Source organism: Clavelina lepadiformis, chromosome 4 (genome assembly GCF_947623445.1).
Source record: "Clavelina lepadiformis chromosome 4, kaClaLepa1.1, whole genome shotgun sequence".
Taxonomy (NCBI): Eukaryota; Metazoa; Chordata; class Ascidiacea; order Aplousobranchia; family Clavelinidae; genus Clavelina; species Clavelina lepadiformis.
The window spans coordinates 16,486,790-16,505,463 of record NC_135243.1 but is presented as its reverse complement, the minus strand read 5'-3'; the positions used below and the strand labels follow the sequence as shown (position 1 = coordinate 16,505,463).

Sequence of the window (18,674 nt, the reverse complement as noted above, 5' to 3'; positions counted from 1 at the left end):
AATCTTCGCTTAAATGTTTTCCAACCCAACACAAACAATTTGAGCACCTCATGGACATGGTTACACAAGCAGGCTATGAATCATGCGCCTTTCCGTAATGCTAATGCCATGCATCTCTCAGATCTGGTCCCAAAGTACCATGCCTTTTAGATTAGATTGTTTATGTGTTTACTTGACTTTAAATATTATGAAATCATTTGCTGCTACATTTCTACATGTTTTCTTGCAGATATACTTGTTTTATGAATATATACTGTATATATTAGTTTAAATTACTGTATACTTTAATTAAAACAGAAACCAAATATTGGAAAATTCAAGTAAATTATTAAAATATTGAATGTTATTTACTGTATTATTTATGCTGCATCTAACAGTGTAATATTAATTATTTATTTTGTTTTGTATTACTTTGTCAGTGAATAAGTTTCAGCTGTTTATGTAACTTCTATACATAATGTATTGATTATATTATTGCAGGAGGCCTATTAATTTAAAATGGCAGTGCTGTGATAACTATTTATTACAAAACGTCAACAGTTATAAACTACTTCCGTAATATTCCTTTGCAAGTGAAGCTATGAGTGATACAAGCTACAAAGCCAGCCCTCACAATCATTTAGAAATATTAATTGCTGTTCATTGTGAGGGGAATTTAACTGATTCAGAATTGAATGCAGCACTAGCCAAATTGAAGAGATACTCTAAAGTAACAGTAGCTGATGCAGGAAGGACTGTGCACTTTAGATTTGAGGTATATATACGTTTTTCGATTATTTGTAATACCATCTATAATTTTTCAATTATAGCATATTTATGTGAACTATGACGTTTATTAGAAGTAAGTGCTTTTCATACCCATTTGTGCAGAGAAAGTCGCCTTTGAAAAACAGTGAATGGGGATATTTCCAAGCACATCGTCGGGCAATGGGTTTGGTGATGCTGGCAGGATGTTCTACTGCCATTGATGTGGCTCTTTTACATGAAACGTTTCAGAAGAAGAAAGAAGTTATGGCTGATTACATATTTGATGCAAGATGTTTTGTCTTTGGAATAGATAATGGTATGGTGTTAGTGTAATGTAAAAAAAATTTGGTTAATTGTAAACTGTTTATCAGCCAATACATTGCCATATGAATGTTCTCATGCATGACGTTGTTACTAACAAGTCAAAAATGTTTAAAAAGATTTGACTTTTTAATTTCCAGCTCTTTATTTGCAACAAAGCAAATCTGAAGTTTTTCAGTTTCCTGATGTTCAAAGTTGGAAAACGTCCGACCGGGATATGAAGGATTTTCTAACATCGATTTTTTATATCCTAGAATCTAAAAGATTGCAGCTAGCAGCTGATAAATCAGACAGGTTTTGTGGCTTATTATGATTCTGAAACATGAACTGGACTTTTTTAATTAATCACATAAATTAGCCGAATTATAATGTGTCATTTGATCTCGGTTAATTTGCAAGGTTTAAATCATAGTACTAAAGTTGTGGACATAGTGTTTTTTCAAAGAGATTTTAAAGACAATTGGTGTGTTAAGGACTCTATATTACTTACACAGACCTACCCTTCTGGTTACACCTTTTGAAAAAAGTCAATCTAGCTCATCAGACAATGATAGTCGAAATTATCGCAAAAAATGCTTGGGCAGGTGGAAGAAGCATTTAGGCGATATAAGCCTTCTTGCTGGTTTAAAGAGGGAAGCATTACAGAGCTACCATGCTGCACTGGATTTGCTTATATCAGCGAATGATCCTGTTTGGATTGGTGGTATGAAACGTATTTTTATAATAAAGATTGCTAAAAACATTTGCTTACACATTACTTTTAATGAAACTAAATTTCTTATACCATGTTGTATCTAGTGTACAGTGGTTCTCAACCTTCTGATCTTGGCGGACCCCTTTTGCTGCTGTCAAAGCAGTGGCGGACCCCTGAAGTTTAAGCAAACTAAGGGTTTTGAGACTGCACTTAAATGTTGCTTTGCTTAGTTTTACTAAATAGTCTTGGTGCACAACTGCGCTATTCATTCACAATAACATCAAACTATGCGGATATTTTTATTTATTTCAAAGCGTTATCTATACCTTGCTCACAACAAGCTGCTAGTTACAAGCTAAAACTGAGAAAGCGATTATGTGCAATCTCCAGCAACTTAAAATCACTGTATCCAGCTGTCTTCTCGTATAATCCGCAATCTAGTGCATCACAATAGGCCTTCCCTGCGGGTGATAAATCTCAATAAGCTTTCGTATTGTCCCATCACAATAGGCAATTAAGCAAATGTTCCAGCCTATTTCAAAAAGCAATGATAAACAGCAAAAAAATTTTAAAAACTCGTACTTTATGTTGCAAATTTTGAAGTTCTCAAGGACCCCCTGAAAACGTTTCGCGGACCCCTGGGGGTCCGCGGACCCCCGGTTGAGAACCACTGGTATAGATGCTTTTTGTTAGCACTGACAAAAAAAAAGTTTGGTGAAATTTTTTGCCAATTTTGATTTGCTATGGGTTTGTGTAAAGTTGTCAGAGGTGAGCAGTTGGTACTTTGAAAGTATCGTAAGTAACGTTACCGGTTTTCGGCAAAAAAATGTACCAACGGTTCAGGTACTCGGTTCCAGTACTGTTTCAAAAATGTAAATCTGTACTTTGTACTGATACTTTTTGTATAGTACGTATCCTGTTGCAAGCGCAATTTTTGCTGTTGTTTTACCCCGCTAAAAGTCAAAGCATATTTGACCTCACTCCTTGCATCTTTATTAAACACTTGTAGATTAAAAACGAACCAAAAATGCGAAAATAAGTTGAACTAATTAAATAAACAAAGAAATTTAAAATAAATAAAGTTAAATAGATTTAATTAAAATGAACTTTAGAAAAATATACTTCTTAAAACCTTGAAGTAATCACTTTAGAGTACCGGGACTGACTAAATTTTCTGAAAAACAGTAATTCGGTACAGCGATTCGGTACTTTTTCCCAAAAAATGCCCAAGATATCGGTACTGAAAAAGTATCACGGTACAGGAATTCAGTTTTATAGTACTCCGGTACTGTCCACTTCTGACAATTGCTTGCGTAACTTAAATATCTTATATCACAGTTTTGGTACCTATATCTCAGTAACATTTTTATGTTTTCACTACTGGTTTTCTTATCTTTGTAAATAGAAGGGTCACAGATTGTAGTTTTATGGTATGTGCCAACTAAAGTTCACGTATTAATGTGTGATATGTTGTTTATTCTAAAACTATATTTAGGTGTCCTTGAAGGGTTGTGTGTAGTCACTACGGTTGTTATGTTTTCTGCTTCCACATCCATGCCGAAGTCTCCAGTTGCAAAAGCTGCAAATAAACAGGTATATACAGCATAAGTAGTCAAAGTTGTGGATAATTCTAAAATGTTATGTAAAGCTGTATCAAACTTCCCAAAAAGTCACTATGCAAAAATCAGTGTGCATTTCCCACTTTCACTACTGCATGTCATTTATGTTTGATTGCTTTTTTGTTTGGTATGTTTATACAAATGACCTACAGGTGCAGTTTAATTTACTTATCACCATATAGTATGCAATTTTTACCTACTGCAAATTCGTATTTTAGTTTTGTTTTTAATGCATTGGTTTGAACATACCGCTATATCTATGGCATTTAAACCATATTATTTAATGCTCGGAAGGTGCTTGATCCAAGAAACTTAGTCAGTTCAAAATTGACTTCAACTTCGTCTAATGATGAACTTGAAAAATTCTGTATTCAAACTCCGGATGATTTTGTTGATCGCTACAAAGAAGCTGTGATCAATTACAGTAAGGTCAGCTTCAAACATATTTATTCGAATCAAAACATCTACCTCTGAATATTTTGTTACGATTCCTAAATGATTTTTTGTCACAACTTCAAGACATAGCTTTTAATAAGTTACATATAAACATAGCTTGCAAAAGTTGAACCTTGAGAAATCATCATAATCAAATTTAGCTGTGCAAAAACTTTCTGAGTTTTGAAGTTATGATTCCTCTTTGATATTGTTTACTTGCTGCAGTCAATGCACATGGGTGTGGTGGAATTTGAAGCATGCATCAAGGCTACAAAGGTTATGGCCCTTTTGAAGAAGGCTATGCAAGCTGCTGAATTTCTTCAGAATGCAGTTTACATTGCACTTAAAGTTTCAGATGAGGAAAGAATACTAAAGTAACTATTATGGAGCAATTTTTACAATAAATACCTACAAAGCTAAATTCAAACTGCCATTTTTTGCCTTCACTTTAAATAATAAAACAAATTCATTTCTAGAATTTATTTTGTATTAATCGTGACACCAAAAATACGAATATGCAGTAGATGGCATGAATCAGCCTACACATTTCGTAAAATTGTTGTTTTCAGATATAGTGTTTTAGCTGATTTATATGATGACATAGGATTCCATCGCAAGTCTGCATTTTATCGAAGGGTAGCTGCCATGCAATGTGTTGCCCCCCAGCTGGAACAACCAAATTGGCATAAAGTAAAAGAATCTACTAGTTACAAAAGTTTAAACTTGTGAATACTCTGTGCACAGTGCAAAAAAATATGTATTTTTTTCAGTGCTATAATCTGCTACAAGGCACTTTGAAAGGCTATAACCTGAAACTTTATAATGATAATGGAATCCCAGAAAATACAAATGATACAGTTTTCAATGGAAAGTTCAGTGAGTTTGGATGGCCCCAAGTAAGACTTCGTGTTTTGTATGAACTTGTATTTTCTTCTCGGAGGATTGGCAACAATAGAACAGCAAACAGGTAACATTTTATTTGGTATAAGAAGCCACCCATTTTAATCATTACCGTTTAATCACCAGTAATTTATCCAACTAAAGTTATTTTAATTGTGAATATATGCAATTAGCTTTATTTCCAACCATATATCATATTTCTGTGAATTCAAAGGTTTTTTTGTAAATTAACCTGTTTAGTGTTTTTTTTTATTGGTTTCGAAAGATGTTAGAGACAAAATACGACGAAATGGGAAAACAAGCCTTAATGTAGCTTGGACATTGCTTTCTGTTTGCATTTTACATGAACGCATGCAATAGTCATATATGGCATTACTTGCTTTACATAATTATTATTAGCTCACCTGTAGAATTTTTATTGTTCATTTTGAGATTTGCCACCAATTTATATTGGAACATAATTTTTATTGCTTGGTATAAAATGAATTTTTTTGGATAAATATTTTTTTTAATAACTATTTTTGGAAACATCCTTTCCAGGTTAATGGCGTATTTATTGACAAGAATGCATAGTCATCTTACAGAGTCTGAGGAAAAGGAAGCGTGTTCCACTCTTGAATTTTACAGTCATAAAACTAATGAAGTATATCGAAAAAAATATGAAGATATTCTTGCTACTCTCAACCTTTACACCTTACCAGTGGCAACGTAATTTTTGCTTTTTTCTTCTTATTTTTAATGATGTTTGGTTTCAGCACACATACCATATTTTCACATATCATATATGAAAAGAAGAAAAATAGGGAAAGGGTGGAAGTTTTCTGGATTTAGAAACATAATTGGATGTTACCTCGTACTGTGAATAACAATAAAATATCGGCAATGGTTGCAAACTGGCTTGGTAAAATGAGTCAGCATAAATAAAGTTTTATTTTTTGATGCAATCACATGTGGGTTTACTGTGGGCAGCATTTTATTTTGACTACACCAGTTAAGCTAACTGCCAATTAAATTAGAAAGATTTACCAATATGTGATATTTATTCACATGAATTTCAGAGAGGTTAACCCGCAACCGTTGCTACAATCTTTGTTACCAATTCTTTTAAATCCTTGCCAACAGAGCAAAAGTGTCTTTCTATTTACACCATTATCTTATCAATCTGCTCAAGACCACCTCCAACATGCAGGTTAGAATAGTTTTGTGGTTGTACATTGTCATTTAAACCCTAATGCAAGTGTGTTGTTTTTATGTTTGTAACATTGTTCAAGTAGCTTCATTTGAGTTTTATATATCAAACAACTCTATAAATTTAGATTATCTATATTAAGCATTTTAAGTTTTAGTAACATGCAGACTTATCAGATATAGTATGATATTATTCGGTTTCATGTAAAATTGCACTAAGAACGTAGAATTATTGGAACTTATAGTGTAGGAATAACTTAAAGGGGTTTTATAAATTTCGATATTTATGTTTTTTGTCAAAGACTTTCGATGGTGCGTGAACTCTCCAGCAGAAGTACAAATTAATTTTCACAATCCATTGCAAGTGCACTCTCTCCACGTTTCAGGCATCAAGTTAATGTGTGAAGAATCTGATAAAAATCAGCTGGAATGTCACACCGTGTCACTTGATATTCCAGCTGGTACAAGTGTAAATACAACTCTAGTAGTCATACCGAAGCTCTCTGGGTCAATAACAATTACAGGTTGCTTTTGTTATATCGTCATTGTAATCTCTCTTTGCTTGCCTTGTTACACTATTTCAATGTTGGTGTCCATATAACTTTGACAGTTAGCACTGGGAGTAAGTTTTTGTTTAAAAATCGGTAAAGGCGGGTCCCATGCTTACTTGATTCCAAGCCTCAAGGGGTGAGAAGTTAAGCTTTTTCATTGTCCTGGGCCAACTTCACTGATCAGTGTAGAATGGCCAGTTTCTTTCTGTTAGTTGCCTTTTGCCTTTAACAATTATGGCTACTCATGTTATTTCACCATGGGTGGTGGTGAGAGAACTTTTTTTAAATCTCAACAGTTTGCGAGATTCAAATTTGTATCTAACGATATCCAGGCAAGCCAAAGGGTTACAGTTATTAAAATGTAGTCGTACATAAAAGTTTTGTACTTTCATAATAGTACTTTGGATTTTTCCCATCGCGCTTTTATTTCTGATGCAGGGTATGAAGTTCATGTGTTTGGTATTGTATCTCACTGTTTATTTGCTGACATGGCGTGGGTTTCAATAGACAAGTATGAAGTGGACGTTTTACCCGAAATGCCAGTTCTTGAATTAAATGTATGCCGTAAATTGAAAACTTATTTAAATATCATATCAATTTAACACTCAATAATACATATAAGTAAGGTAATGTTATTTTGTATGATAACTTGCTAAATGTACATATTAATTTAATTTCGTTTAAACTTCTATTTTAGGAAGAGTGTTTTCTTCAATCTTTTGACGTCAGTACCATTCAGAGTAAACTAAGATTAACACTTTATCCTGGAGAGAGGTTTGTATTTGCAATGGCATTTAAGACCAGAGTCCAGGAATAAATTTTGTGTTGCTTTGCTGCATTTTGCAATTTTCTAAAATTTCAGACATGTGCTTGAAGTTCCTTTCACCAACAAAAGTAACAAACCGATATCTCATATTGATGTTGAAATACCGCCAATAAAAGTAAAAAACTATGTTGCATCGAAATTTAAATCTTCCATGTCTCCAATGGCCATGATGAAATCAAACTGGTTAGAAATTAAATGCACTGGATGGGAAAACTGCTTGCCACTTGATCCCCATACTTCGGCCACTCTCCCAATTGTCATAAAAGTTGGTGGGTCTAATCAAGACAAATTATTTGGTGAGTTTTATATGTGGTTTCTATATGACTTAGTAAATCTTAGTAGTAAACCAGCCTGATTTCCATAAAGCTTTTTTGTAGATCCTTCGTAACTTTTTCCTTTTAGATCTAGTTTTCTTAGGCACGACATAATGAAGGCTTGATTGAGATTGAGTTAACATGTAATATTGTCGCATTAGCCGCTGAAATTGGGCTGCAAAAGTGCACAAGACCATCTATTTGGACCCAATCACAAATCATCTGGCATTTTTTTTTGCATAATACGAATTTTTTAGCCAAAGACTTACTGGTCAGGTTGTGCGTTGGTACATTTTCGCTAATTAAGCTGTAATCTGTTTCAAATTTGGGAATGATTTGTTTCTGGGGAAGTAAAACGGGTTATGCAAAATGAAAAGTTTCCAAATAAATGGTTTAGATTAAAGAATTTAGTATGGTTAATTTGTTACACTGCCATTCATGTTTTTGCGTTTTAAATTACAGATAGTCAGTCAAGTAATTGCGTGGTGAAAGTCAAGTATTCTGGCTTAGAAGCTGCTGAACAAAACTGGGGCCGTAGTCTTCCTGTTGAGTTTGTAGCCACATTGAAACCGTGCTTCATCATCAGTGATATATCTGTAAAACACAATTCAAAGTTAGTTGTTTGTAGATTTCTACTATACCAACGGCTCGATTGTTACATTGCATGATTACTTTGATTTACTTTACTTTAAGAATATATCTACAATTCTACATGCTGTTGCAGGCAAGGTTGGTGCAATATCTCCATAGAATTGTCGAATGTATCGGATTATAACGTTACAATTTTTTCTGCTAAACTTACCGAGCAAAATACTGATCAACCTGATGATACGAAACAAGTAAGAATCATCAATATTGCCATTTTCGTTACTTATCTTTCGTTTATCTTTTTTTCGCCTTGTTTCCATAAAAAGCTTGGTCATATTCAGTTGAGGTTTTTTGTTTGCAGAAAGAAACTTCGTTAACTCTTGCGCAACTAAACCAAGACGAATCCACAGTTTTAAAATTTTCAATGGAAAGCATCGTGTTCAATGAAAGTGTTGAGGACCAAAGAGTGTCTTCAAGATTAATTGACGAATCAAAACAGCACAGAATCGACACACAAAGGCAGTTACGCCAAACATTTAATGATGCTATTGATTTGCAATGGAAAACAAAGAGTTGAGTTCAAATACGTATCTGATATTTCTTGTCGTTTTCTGCTGTGTCTTTGCAGCTTTTGTACTGCACTTCTTTATATGCTTCTTTTGCTTTAACCTTACAATTACTCTACCTATAGATCGCAACGGGGCATTAAATTTGTCTTCGTTTTCACTATCCGTCGAAAATGTAATTAATCTCCTTCGACCACCGTTATATTGGGGTAAGTTAGCAATCATTGAGTGTTTTGTATATGTTGGTATATGTTTTGATGTTCGTGCTTAAAAACTGAGCGCAAATTTTATCCACTCTAATTTGTTCGTGGACTACTAACCTATTCCCCAGATTTCATTTTCAACGACGTCCCTCTGTTGCACAACAGCGAAGTCATTGCGTTGGTAGGTGACCCACACCCAATCAACATAAATATGACAAACATAACAGGTGCCATACTTTTACTTGTACAGATAACCAATGTCATTAATTCACTTTTTATCAGCACTATTATAAAAGTATAAAATCACATTCTAGGAGCCCTCCTTACTATTGTGGATGTGGAACTCGAAATATTTCAAGATCAATATAACGGGTTTCGAGAATGGAATATGGAGGATTTAGTATTATGCGTTGGATGTCAAAACCAATGCTTTGAGAACGTAAGTACGATTTTCCGCTATTTACTTGCCACGTTTATATCGTCAGACTTTATACGAAGAAAGTTTATGAAAATGCGTATTACACCTATAGCTATTGTCTATGGTATAGATATTGCTTGTAGCCTTGCTGTTTCATGGAAAGTTTGGTCATTTGTCTTTTCCAGAAATTTCTGTGCTTGGTTCTAACCAAGAAACTCTACCAGGTTCCCGATAAGTTACTGTAACAGCCACTTCAGTTATCGTGATTGTTCCACGATTAAGCTGCAATTGTTGGTTATAACTTATAATTAACGCTTGATCTTGCGCTGCTATATCATGAATCGAGACGCTTTTCAAAAATTAAAAAGTTACATACCTTCTCTGTTACGTAGATCGAACCTGGTAAGACCGTGGAGTTCCGCTGCACGTTAATTTTTCTCTTGATGGGACATTATCACGTGAGATTGCGCAGGAATTCATCTCATTGTGGAAGCGTGTACGAAGTTTGGACTGAAGGCGTTAAAAGGACTCTCTCGAATCAAACCACTTCCGAACTATTCAACTACAGAGAATTTTCACCGGAAATTGTGGTGGTTGCCAACGAAAGTTGATGTTCATAGAGCGTTTTGTCTCGCACGGCTGCTTCCTGTTTTGTCGTGTCGGGCTAAGCGTTGGCTTTTGTCCGGTAAGAGGCAGGACAAATCTCCAATTTAAAGGGCAATATTTGGGAACATTTTTTCGATTTCTCCTTACTGCTTTTAGTTTTCTGTATTGTGCAATTGTTGCATTAGAAAGTCGTTGATTCAGGTACTTGGTTAAAAATCTCCCTAGTTCAAATGCGCTGTTTCGATATGCGGGTGAATATATCCTGGTGTTTTATGCCATGGTCATCAAACCCAATGTTTTCGTTAGATGCATGATAACATTTAATATATCTATTGTATGCTTTTTCTTACAACAGGTTAAGTCTGCTTATTTCTAACTTCATGAGCAAGTGAAGGTTTCAGTATTTTTCCACCGGATTTTACTTTATGTATTTATATTTGTATTTTTCTTGATGCAGCACAATGTCCTGTATGATCAAAATAGCTTCTGCTGGAGCGAAATGTTGTATATTTGCCTAGTATGAAAATACCTAACATCTGATACTAATTTTTATTGTATTGACGCTGTGCAAACGGCTTATTCTACTTGCAACTAAATGGAACAACAATAAATTGTTAACTCAAGGAAACGTGCATTTATTCATTACTCCCAAGGCATTTCATGTAACATGTTTCCAATTCGTCCAGGATGTTCCTTATTCCCTGCACTGTAGTGCCAGGTACGTGACAAACAATAATATCGGGGTCTACGTAATGGTACTGCGAGGTTTAATGACACGACAAGCAGTGCACGGACCGTCACCAATATGCCGATAATACGCACACAGGAAACAATAACTGGCGCCTGGACGTAATGCCCAAACTTTTATCCTCATAAATCGCATACATGACAGGAAATGCGAATGGCTTTTAAGACAGGCGAAATGTATATACTTTGACTTGAATAACTCCTTGCAACCGCACATGGGATAAAAAACACCTACTGGAGTGACGTCAATTTCCGCCATTTCGAAGCTAAAAGTACCCAGCAAATGCCATCCACTCTGACAATAATCGCAATACTTGGGCGTAGAAAACAGACTATCCTCTGTTTTATACAGCAGCTCGTAAATATATCTAAAACAGAACAATCCTACTTGCAAGAGATAGGAACAAGACAAAAGTTGATTAAAACTTGTCGATAATTCCCATATTTTTTTACTGTTTAGACTACAGTTTTGGGAATAGCATTTAAAAAAAAAACATAAATGCCACAATTGGGTATAGTAAGAATTTTTATTACCTGGTTTTAATTATTGCGATATTCTGATTAACGAAGGCACCCTTATACACTAATGAGTAATGAGTAATGACTAACATATTAGCCTATGCGTTCTTCGTTGCATAGGCCTATAGATAGTATATAATATAGCCTGAGACATCGCAACGAAAAATATTAGTCTACCCCATCCAGTACCAAAGGTCTGATGGTATATTTTGATTAAAGTCGTCCCAATTAAGCAGTATCCATTGGTCAGTCGTGTCGCCGTTAGGCAGGTTAATGTGTCACCACAGTTTACCCTAAAAATTGGTACTTTAATTACGTCAAAGAATACCAAGACAAACCTCTTCCTTATGAAAGGTCTGTTTGTTAACCAAAACAGCCAAAGTTGAAAAAAATATCAGGGGTGAAACCCCAGTCAGCCTATGTGACTCCCCAAATATGAGGGATCCACCTCAATGTGACGTAATATATGTCAAAGACAAGCGGAGATTAATGCTTACGAACGCAAATTTTAATGAAATTTAAAAAAGTTAGCATGTGTGAGAAAGTTTTTTTATGGTCTTTATTAACGTCACAAACCTACCTTAGCTTTACAAACCTCAACAGCAAAAAGTTTTGATTTAGGTGACACAGTTCTTTATTTATTTCAACATTTCAGCTATACTTTTTGTTCTCAGTTATTCCGGTTCAATTTTGTATACTGGGAAACCGTTTTTGTCCGCCACGTGCCAAACATTAATGACATTTCAAGGATTAATTGGGATTAAACAAAAGATAACTCAGAAATGCTAATTTTATTAAAAATTTCTCTCGTAGACAATTTACGCCATGTCGTGTATAACGTAATATGACGTCACATCAGGGTGAACCTCTCTTATTTATGCCTCTGATATTTTAGTCAGTTTTTAGCTGTTTTGTTTAACAAACAGCCAGACTTTTTATAAGGAAGAAGTTCTATCCTAATACTTAATGATGTAATCATGACCCGATTTTGGGGTAAGCTGTACTGGAGTGACGTCACATCTATACGCCCCAACGGTGGCACGGCTGTCCGAGTGATATTTCTTCATGTGGACGCAATAATTAAAAATAAATCGTCAAACCTTTGGTACTGCATGACGTCATTCTTTTCGTTGCGAACTCTGGGACTAATAAGGCATCAAACAAGGAATGTCAGAACTCAAGGCACACTTCTTGCTTCTGGGTTTCGATGGCTGGATCGTTTATGTTTTTGATGTTATCTCAAGTTTTTACTTTCTAAACACATATTCATAAATGAGAATGTATGCAGCGCTGTTATTTAAAGAATCAGTTAGTCAAGCTTGCACAAACGAAAAGGAATGTTTCAAGTTTTTCGTAATAAAGTGAATCAGGTTTCAGATTTAATAGACGGTTTCGCTTCACACCTGTTCACCAGGAGCACCGCATTACAAAACCAACCAAGAGCATATACAAGAGCAAAATCAATCTTGTCCAAACCTTATTCTATAATGAAAATTGGAAACATTCCTTGGTGTCTGCGTCTTAGTTGCTTCACAATGGATATAGGAAAGTAATCCTATAGTCATTCTAGTTATCTTAAATAGCCCATTCATTTGTGACTTTGTCTTTGTTGTGTCTGTTTGTTGTGTTGTTAGTGGCGACGTAATGCACTCGTTTTTGCTTAGCGATGAATTTCTATATTTACGCTTGCAATTTAAATGATAACAACAACCTCTCCCTTGAAAAAACATAAGTAAACTTGCTCTGGTAAAAACGCAAGTTTTGATCATTGTTGTTTCTTCTTCTGCTTCCATACACCTATAAACCTGTTTGCTTGTTGAAAATGTGTTTTTTCCATCTCTCGAAGTGAATGAATCGTAGAAAGTAGTTCAGTCGCAGTATAGACTACAGTGTATAGGCAGCAGGATGTTGTTTGGAGGCAAGTTGTTCCGGCTTATATGTTTCTGGTATAAATGTATAATCTTTATTATATTAACTTATCAACTTCGTAGTGATTGTCTTTTTTTAAGAAAAATATATTTTATGATGCAAAAGAAATTTCCTCAGCTTTACTTTGCTGACTACCATTCCCGTCGGTAGTGCCGCAACAATTCCAACCTCGGGCCACAAGAGCAAACGAATCCGGGATTTTAAGCCAAATAAAACTAAGCTCAGCGGCAGAATTGTAACCACGTTAATGAAGTCATTAACAGTCCAGTTTTGCTTAGAACAGATTTTGTTTTGCACAGACCATATCTTAGCCATACTGTAGCAAAACATTCTTGTTGATAATTTTATACATCTCAGGTAAAGGACTTGTATCAGTTGTTGGGTATAAAATCTACATCTGTTTCAGCCTAAAAACAGATCAAGACTAGAATTTTGAGCTTTTAATGCGATCACGAATATATCAACTTCAATGGCTCACTTTGCCATCGATGAAATCTCGTTTCTAATATTGCAACATAATTGGCGTGGTTCTTTATTTATGGAAACCGTAAGTTCAGGAAGTATCAAATGAGAAAGGATGGCAACAGAATCAATTTTGCGTGTTAGAATATTTAAAAATTACTCTCGGGGTTATTGGCAAACAAAGAAAGAAAATAGAAAAACAGATATAAAATGGCTAACGAGGTCGCGCACAATAACTTAAAACAAGAGCGTCGGTCTCCAATGGATCATTCCTAACTTGATTATCCAGCGCGGTTTTGACCCGTGCTTGTATTTAGGGCAATATAACCGATTAGATAAATGAACACAGACTAAAGAGATCGTCACAATAGGCAGTTGTAGAACAATTCACGTCGTGTCGGATGGAAAGCAACGCTATCCGATTATAATATTAGCTGGACTAACCGTAATGGTCCTTTTTGGTTCTAACTAAACCACTTAAGATCGTCAGTACTTTAAAGCATCGATGCCAGCTAATAGTAACCGTTTTTAGACTGACGCTTTTCGTTGTAGAAATATATGTTAACATTAACAAGGAAAGTGTATGAGTAAATCGGTGGGTGAAACGTAAACATTAAATAGGCAATGCAGTGTACATACCCATAGCTTTGATGGTTTCAAAGTAATTTAGCGTAGTCATATTTACGTTAGTTTCGAGTAACGTGGTGATTATAATCTCTCTAATTCATTAATACTGTCGCTAAATGGAGTAGATGAAATAACCTGGCACTAATTCTATGTCGCTCATGAAAGGAATGAAGGCTGAAACAGGTTCTGATATTGAGATAACCTAGGAAATGATAAATTTTGTCAATGCAAACCACCCACAGATAGTATCATGTACCGTATATTAGGATTTTTGATGATTCAGGATATTTTTGTGAAGATAGTAAGATGTTTGTCATGAAACTTAATGATTCGGTGTTCATTTTGTCTGTTTTCGGAAGGGTCATCACTCATCAGTCTCTACTATTAGGCAATCTATGACAAAACAAGCTACGGTATAAAGAGAAAACTATGGCCGTATAATAATGAAAACTGTAAAACAGTAGTCGTAAGTCTATGTGAAACCTTCGCAAGAATCTTTCAGTGGAATCATATATAGCTTATTGTATGCCCTTGTTCTGAGATGATTATATTAATGTTTTTTTCTTTTGTTCTGCTTAACGAACACCTTGGTGTTTTTAACGTGTTACTAATAACTCTATTGTGCTGTTATATTGGGCCTCTTGATTGTACTTAGCATTTCCATTGCCCTTAGAACAATCAACATTCCAACCCGTCTAGCGATCTGATATACCGTGTCGAATAACAGCTTGGATGGCTTATAACATGTGCCGTTAGGGTAAAAAGCGCACGGATCAGGAATAATAATTATTAGCGCGTTCAATTCTCACGTCAGAAAGAAAACTGCATTGTAGCGCGGATGGGAATGTAACCTTATCTTCGGCCTTTAGACCACCTGTGCTTTTTCAATAGAGTATATATTTTTATGCTTTATTGTTACAAGATTGCGCAGATAATTCTACAACAAGCGTCGAATCTTATTGTGCGATCAAGTTAGTACAAACCACAAGTAAATTGTTGTATACTTGTGGTGCGTATTTGCATTGGCATCGCTTTTTCAAGATTGGAGAATTATGCATGAGAGAATGAACTGTGTGCGTTCTGCTATTTGAAGTGTTAGTAATATCCTTGTCTGACGTGATGTAGATCATTACAGTCTATGAACAGGACGGAGTGGTTAAATGGTATGGCAGTATATCGGTCGTCTAACTTAACGGTCACGGCAACAAAAGTTAACGATTAATTCGTTTTAGTGCTTTTATTTACGTCAGACTTGAATCGCTTCAACCTGGTTGTAAATGTTAATACGGTTGCATGTATACATCGGCTGAATGCGGCAACAAACTCTTCTATTAGTTGATACAGCGAAGGTAAGAAAAGGTGACCAAGTACTCAAGGTGTTTTGAAAGCTTTCTAAAAATATGCTCTGTAATTAGTTGTTTGTTAATTTCAGCAATTACTCTAAATAATTATGGATATACTCGACCTGAGTGTCGGTGAAAAAAGAAGTAGACGGAAGGCTCACGTTCCACAACGACGCCAGGCGCTTTCCACGGAAGTAAACAACGGAAGTGTTTCCAAATATGATACTAACGATAGTGGCGAGTTTGATGATGAAAACAACAATGGTAGAAGTATTGAGTCGGTAAGCACAGCGCGTGTCAGCAAAGACTACTATCAACAAGATGCCGAATGTTATTCGTCGGCACAAGGTGGATACGAAAAGCCAAATTTATCGCTTGGGGAGCCGGGCGTTCATGACAATACCAACCAAAATTTGTCTCCTTACTCAAGCCACGATAGTAACAATGTTAGAAACTTAGAAGATTCTCGCTCTCCCAGCCCAGCCGTGCTTTTAAACAATAGTGAAAAAGAACAGCAGGAAGAACATCCGGGCATGGTTTACTCGGCCAACGCTAACGATAACAACAACAACATCGTCTTGAAGCGAGGCCTTGAGCGAGCTATGCTAGAAAAAGGCTCGAATAGCCCGGCCGAAACCGCTAAGCGCTTCGCAAGCTTCTCAGGACTACAAGAGCGTCTTGGTGCCATGGCTTCAGGTTTTCCAACTTCTTTATTAGAGAGCCCCTCTCACCACTTAACAAATTCCGCTTTGCAAAAATATAATGATGCAGACGTGCAACCTACTGACACACCGGGGATTCCTGAACGGACAAAGAAACAAAATCGATGGGCTTTCAATGTATGGAGAGAATGGGCTCGGAAACGAAATTTAACGGTTAGGTTTTTTCGAGTATTTTTGTTTCATTTCCTTTTGAATCTTTTAATCCAAATATAAACACCTCGGGTCCATTAGTTCATTTGCGTAGAGCCAGTTACGTTGATAATACATAAGCCGATTTATGTTAATTATTTTTTATAGTTGAGAGAAAATTGTATACATGAAATTTATGTTGATTTTGCTTTAGAGTGAAGGAATACCAGGGGCCGTCGGAAGGGTGCCGCTAGATGTCGGTAAAGCCACTGAAGCTGAACTCGATTATTGGCTGTCAAAGTTTGTCCAGGTTCGTCTTTTATGTTATTTGTCAAGCGTTTTGGGACCTTCATATTACAGGTCGAAATATACAATGGGCTCATTTCAACTTTAAAACGCTATGAATTTGTTTCTTTAATTTTTTTTAGCTTAGATGTAAATTAAGTTTCTTACGGTTTTTTGGTAATACTTGGGTGGTTTGCTATTTTATCCTCTAAGTATCTTTTTTTCAGGAAATTCGACGAAAGGACGGAAATCCTTATCCTTCACACACACTAATGCAAATTGTCATGGGAATTCAGCGCTATTTACGTCAGCAAGCCGGAAGGCCTTCGATTTGTATTTTGGATCGTAGCAATCCCACGTATAGCCGATTTCGTACGGTGTTGGACGGTCGCATAAAAGAACTAACCAGCGAAGCTGGGACTTCTCATAAATCAGGCAGAAGATCCAGCTTGTCTTCGAACTGCTCCAGTTTACCCAGTTCTGTTTCTAATTATCCTGAACAATCAGTCTTGTGGAATGCTGGAATTATTGGAAACGACACTGCTCTGCGTTTACTCAACGCTGTTTTTTACCATAACACAGTGACTTTTGGTATTCGGGTTATTGATGACCATTGGAATCTGAAAATGTCTCATTTCGTCATCGGTAATCGTGGCCAGCAATCGCAGATGTACGTCGAGTTTGTACCATCACGTGACCCTGTCTACGTCAACCGTGGTTTGACAAAAGATTGTCGTGTCTACGCTGAACTCGGTAACCCGAGGTGTGTTGTCAAATTATTTCAGAAATATATATCCTTGGTTCCGCCAGATGGCGCCTTTTACCGTCATCCTCAGGAGCCCACCTTAGTGGATAGATCGATAAGATTTTCTGATCAATGGGTGGGAAAAAATCGGCTAAGGGCCATGATCAAGCATGTATTTGACAGCACCAGGCTGGATGGACGAGACAGGCATCACAACGTTTCGTCTTCAACAAGCCATAGATATTTACCGAATAAATTCCACGCTAACAGTGGTCAACCAGATGCCAACACATTGAATGCTCATGTATACGATCGTTTGGCTCAAGTCATGTTGCAGCTGTCACACATGCGTTCGTCGCCACATCAGATGCAAGGATCAAGCTCGAGTGTGTCTTCTCCAGCTAATACCAGCCCATCGCAAGCCGGGCACGACACTCTCATTGTGCCCAAAGAGGAAGAGACTCCAAGGCTAGTAGAACTTAAAAGTGGTATCTTACCGTCAGAGTCCAACAGTTTGAAGCCGAATAAGCAAAACGATGAACCGCCTATGAAGCGTTTGCATTTAGACGATAGAACTGAAATGGACGATGTCAAAGTGACGTCATCGTGTGAGAAGCACGTAGATGAAAATATGCTGGAGCTTGCTGTCCCGGAAGCGATCACAGCTGTGACAATCACCAGAGGTTCTAGACGCATTACAATACAACTCGAATAATCTGTGAAGTGTTGCTCTTGTTTTGTTTACTCATACAGTACTCGTTTTTTTGAATGTTCAGTTTTTTGGTATCCATTTCGTGCTATTTTGTTGCATATACAGTATTGATGACATTTCGTTTACCGACAAAAATACATTCCAAACACTTCGACCTTGGTTGGATATACTTAGTATATTGCAAATCACGCAAATTAAGACCCTACAAGATTACAACTTGACTTTTACACTCAATTACACTAGTTTGCGTTTGTTTTGAAATTGGTAATATTCATTTTGGTGACAATTAGAGATGTGTTTTTAAGTTTCCTAGTTTTTAAGACAAGATGCATGCATGGTGCAACCTAAGTCAAAGCTCCATGTAGCTAAATTGGGCCATGATTCTAAGTCAGTAGTGGGTAAATGTTTTGGCGCAAGGGCCGGACGCCGTATTTATCTTCAGGTTTTCGAAGGCGTGTTGACCTCCTCAAGTCATCCG

The 18,674-nt window shown here is 36.2% G+C and overlaps 2 protein-coding genes across 2 annotated transcripts; both read left to right on the top strand.

The window, feature by feature from the left end:
• Positions 1 to 461: 461 nt before the first annotated feature.
• Positions 462 to 10,604, top strand: LOC143452416 (trafficking protein particle complex subunit 9-like). Its single transcript, XM_076953377.1, has 22 exons — positions 462 to 754; positions 871 to 1,063; positions 1,209 to 1,362; positions 1,563 to 1,771; positions 3,258 to 3,355; positions 3,676 to 3,810; positions 4,042 to 4,190; positions 4,386 to 4,506; positions 4,587 to 4,783; positions 5,257 to 5,424; positions 5,775 to 5,905; positions 6,207 to 6,428; positions 6,894 to 7,012; positions 7,153 to 7,229; positions 7,318 to 7,577; positions 8,058 to 8,208; positions 8,320 to 8,434; positions 8,545 to 8,755; positions 8,875 to 8,958; positions 9,081 to 9,179; positions 9,267 to 9,391; positions 9,763 to 10,604. Exons 1-22 carry the CDS (start codon positions 581 to 583, stop codon positions 9,979 to 9,981), a joined length of 3,411 nt encoding a protein of 1,136 aa, XP_076809492.1. The 5' UTR covers positions 462 to 580; the 3' UTR covers positions 9,982 to 10,604.
• Positions 10,605 to 13,172: 2,568 nt separating this feature from the next.
• On the top strand, positions 13,173 to 18,350 carry LOC143452950 (uncharacterized). Its single transcript, XM_076954107.1, has 4 exons — positions 13,173 to 15,609; positions 15,693 to 16,478; positions 16,669 to 16,764; positions 16,967 to 18,350. Exons 2-4 carry the CDS (start codon positions 15,711 to 15,713, stop codon positions 18,197 to 18,199), a joined length of 2,097 nt encoding a protein of 698 aa, XP_076810222.1. The 5' UTR covers positions 13,173 to 15,609; positions 15,693 to 15,710; the 3' UTR covers positions 18,200 to 18,350.
• The last annotated feature ends 324 nt before the right edge of the window (positions 18,351 to 18,674 follow it).

Excerpts from the sequence above, each read along its gene's own strand:
- LOC143452950 (XM_076954107.1), top strand. The coding sequence starts at position 15,711 with ATGGATATACTCGACCTGAGTGTCGGTGAAAAAAGAAGTAGACGGAAG. Across the intron at positions 16,479-16,668 it reads CTCGGAAACGAAATTTAACG|AGTGAAGGAATACCAGGGGC; the intron begins GTTAGGTTTTTT and ends ATTTTGCTTTAG. Across the intron at positions 16,765-16,966 it reads GGCTGTCAAAGTTTGTCCAG|GAAATTCGACGAAAGGACGG; the intron begins GTTCGTCTTTTA and ends TCTTTTTTTCAG.
- LOC143452416 (XM_076953377.1), top strand. The coding sequence starts at position 581 with ATGAGTGATACAAGCTACAAAGCCAGCCCTCACAATCATTTAGAAATA. Across the intron at positions 8,756-8,874 it reads TTTGCAATGGAAAACAAAGA|ATCGCAACGGGGCATTAAAT; the intron begins GTTGAGTTCAAA and ends CTCTACCTATAG. Across the intron at positions 8,959-9,080 it reads TCGACCACCGTTATATTGGG|ATTTCATTTTCAACGACGTC; the intron begins GTAAGTTAGCAA and ends CCTATTCCCCAG.